The sequence below is a fragment of the Tamandua tetradactyla genome, chromosome 4, assembly GCF_023851605.1.
Source record: "Tamandua tetradactyla isolate mTamTet1 chromosome 4, mTamTet1.pri, whole genome shotgun sequence".
Classification (NCBI taxonomy): Eukaryota; Metazoa; Chordata; class Mammalia; order Pilosa; family Myrmecophagidae; genus Tamandua; species Tamandua tetradactyla.
Genome location: NC_135330.1, coordinates 11,753,677 through 11,757,241, shown reverse-complemented (window position 1 = coordinate 11,757,241; position 3,565 = coordinate 11,753,677). Strand labels below are relative to the sequence as shown.

The 3,565-nt window shown below is 38.7% G+C and overlaps 1 protein-coding gene across 1 annotated transcript; it reads left to right on the top strand.

The window, feature by feature from the left end:
* The first annotated feature begins 2,399 nt into the window (after positions 1 to 2,399).
* LOC143680158 (olfactory receptor 10X1-like) lies at positions 2,400 to 3,332 on the top strand. Its single transcript, XM_077156771.1, has one exon. It carries the CDS (start codon positions 2,400 to 2,402, stop codon positions 3,330 to 3,332), a length of 933 nt encoding a protein of 310 aa, XP_077012886.1.
* Positions 3,333 to 3,565: the final 233 nt, after the last annotated feature.

The window sequence follows — 3,565 nt, the reverse complement described above, 5'->3', positions numbered from 1 at the left end:
GATAGTGGAGGGTGGTTAGGTGTAACCCCTCCATACACACACAAAATTCAAAGCGCACCAGAAGAAAGCTGGATTATGACATTTGCACTCAACTGCTGATTATTTAAGTATAACTGGTTATTTAAGTATAATTAAGGACAAAAACTGTATAAGTAAAAAAACTTTTTCAAATTTGTATTGCCGGATCTTTGCGTTTCCCAAATCTTTCATAATTTTTATAGTGGCTATGAAATCCCATCACAACTGTGTTGGAGAGGATAGTGCAGGTTCTGTGAAATCAGACTCTTCTACAGGTAGTATGCTAGCAAAAGGTAGAGATTGTACTGAAGAGACTAAGTCCTAGTTCTCATTTTAACAATATATTCCTTTGCCTCTCTTTCAGGGTAGTTAGTTAATATTTCAGTTCTAGAAGCCACATAAAATCTTTCTCATAGAATGTTTGTGAAGAGTCACGAAATCTTAAAAGCTTTAGTGTGTGATGGGAGGAATTTTTCACAATGGCAGGAGAAAAGGGATAAGTAAGAGGGAAGTGTATGGAGCCCTAGTTTTTTCAAGAGAGAGAGGATCTCATCAGAAACAGTCTAGGATGGCAGGAGAAGGCTAATTGTAGCAGAAAGAGGTACAATGACATGCAAGTGTGGATTTAAATATGAAAGAGACATGTTAAAAGTTCTCATGGGGATGTTCAACATTGTCACCCAAACATACATTTAGACAAAAGGACAGAGAATTACTTTACTCCTATCAATGGGAGATGATTATTCATACATAGGAAGATATAGAGATAGTGAGAGGGAAATTAGAAAAGAGATGGGTTGATTGAAAAGGAAATATGAGGTCAGAAGTATTAGGCTATTAATCAGTGTCTCACCTATCACGTCTAAGAAGCCAAAATATTCTAAGTGGACTTATGAGGTAAAGCCCATATACATTTTGAATTATTCATGAAGCCATTTATAATTTAGAGCATTTCCTCCCTTCTGCTTCTGGCTCCCAGTGACGAGCTAGATTCAGCTGTGGGGATGCTTAACTTCAGCCGGGACCCAAACTAATTAGAGTGCAAAAGCTATCGATCTCTAACACCCAAGATTCACATGCTCTGAGTGCTGAATAACAAAGTAAAGTAGAAATAGTTTATAGATTAAGCATCATTGTTTATGATTACCGCATCCACCCACTATATATTGGACATTATTACCTTCTTCCAGTACTGTACATTGCTGCACTGGGAAACAGAAATATCTGACACCATAGTCTCTTTCTTTAAGAAGGGAACTTTAACAAATGGAACAACTATAAAATTAAAGTCAAAGCAGTTTGGTTCAAGTTTCAAATGTGACACTTCCTACTATAATTATCTTATTTCTAAAATAAATAAAACAATCAAATATATTCTACATGCTTCTTGGCAATCCTATGCAATTCTCGGTCATGCTGTGAAGCACAAAATTAACAAACATTTGTAAAAGTATGGCAAAAATGTAGAAAAGTATTCATACAAGTATTTACTGTCTTGGCATGTGAGGCAGTAAACAACAGCTCAATGTCGTATGTGCCTGATTGAATGTGTTAAACATAAGAACAAGGAATAGAGTAATTGTATAAACCATAAAATGATGAAGATTAAATCAGATGTAGAATTTTTGAAGCACTCAGTTTATAGTACAATGAGCTTGGAATTGAAAAAATGTGCAAAATGTCAATTGCTGTCTTCACTATGCTTGCATAAATGTGCTGGTGACATCATCCACACACCCTAATCGGTATTAGTTCTGAGCTTGCAGAGGGATTATATTATCCTTCCTAACACTGAAAGTAGAAATAATGGAGTATATTCTTCTTTACATTCCTTTAGTATTTCAGGAACTCAATGTCTTCTCTCAGAAAAGTAGTGGCTTTAGGTAGCTCCAACAATTGTAATCCTTAGTCCCAAATGAGTATTAAAATGACTAGGAAATTAACACTGAACATCACCCAAACTGTGCTCTGTGGGAAAGTTGCTGTGTTGAATCCTGACTCCATAATCTTTCAGTGTTCAGGAACTGAGATATATCTGCCTTACTTAATGTAACAGAATCTCACTTATCTAGGCCTCAACTCAGGGGTATTTCCTATATTGCATAATAATAAGCCAAAAAATCATTTAAAATATTGGCCAGAACAGGCCTTCATGATATATATTCGGTGATTAGTAATTGGTTGCTGAATAAACAAATGAATGAGAAAGGACGTGACCTTTATAAACATGGTGCTTTGCTAAACTAAATGAAAAAAAAAAGTAACAAAACACCTGGTATTTGGACACTCTCTTTCCTTGTCTTATTCAAACAGCAATTAGTGATTTTATAACTCTAGAAATACTCATCTGTTGTTTCTTTCAGATTTCAGACATTCAAACAATGTGGATCAACCGGACAATCCTGAAGGAATTCATCCTTGTTGGCTTTTCTGTTTATCCAGATATACAGATATTCATCTTTGTGGTCTTCCTTTGCCTCTACCTTTTCACCCTCATGGGTAATGTGGCCATCATGGGTCTAACTTGGGTGGACAGAGCCCTCCACACCCCTATGTACCTCTTTCTCAGCGCACTCTCATTCTCTGAGACCTGCTACACTGTGACCATCATTCCCAAGATGCTGGCAGATCTTCTGGCCAAGGACAGAAGCATTTCAGTTGTAGGCTGTGGCTTGCAGATGTGTTTCTTCTTGGGACTTGGTGGCACCAACTGTGTCATTCTCACGTTGATGGGATATGATCGGTTCCTGGCCATCTGCAACCCTCTTAGGTATCCTTTGCTTATGACCAACATGGTATGTGGACAACTTGTGGCCTCTGCTTGGGCTGCAGGCTTCTTTATCTCTCTGATACAGACTTCACTGATATTCAGAGGCTATTTCTGTAATCCTAACCTTGTGAAACACTTTTTCTGCCATATGCGGGCAGTTGTGAAGTTGTCCTGTCTAGACAGAGACTTCATAGAACTCATTGTAACAATGCTTGCAGTGTCAGGTTTGCTGGGTACCTTTATGCTCATCATCTTCACTTACATCTTCATTCTTTCCACTGTCCTCAGGATCCCTTCAGCTGAGGGTAAGCGGAAGGCATTTTCCACCTGTGCCTCTCACCTCACAGTAGTCATCATCCATTTTGGTTTTCCAGCTATCGTCTACATGAAGCCAGAAGCCTCGGGAGGAGATGACACACTCATAGCTATCCCTTACACTGTCCTTACCCCTTTCCTCAGCCCTCTCATTTTCACCCTCAGGAATAAGGACATGAAGAATGCTCTCAGAAAGCTGCTTGGAAAGATGGTTACTTTGGATACATGATCATTGTTTGATGCTGCTGATTTAACGGATACTGGAATGTCCCCAGGAGCCAGTGTGGCTACCATATGACCTCTAGGGAAGCCTACACCATTTGCCTTTTAGCAGAAATTCGATTTGGAGAGCAAGTATCTGAATCTGGGACCTCAGCTACCAAAAGCATTTATGTAGCATGTTAGGGACCTAGTCCAATACGTCTGTTTTCATCTCAGATAGTAGGCTTATGCCAAGCAACT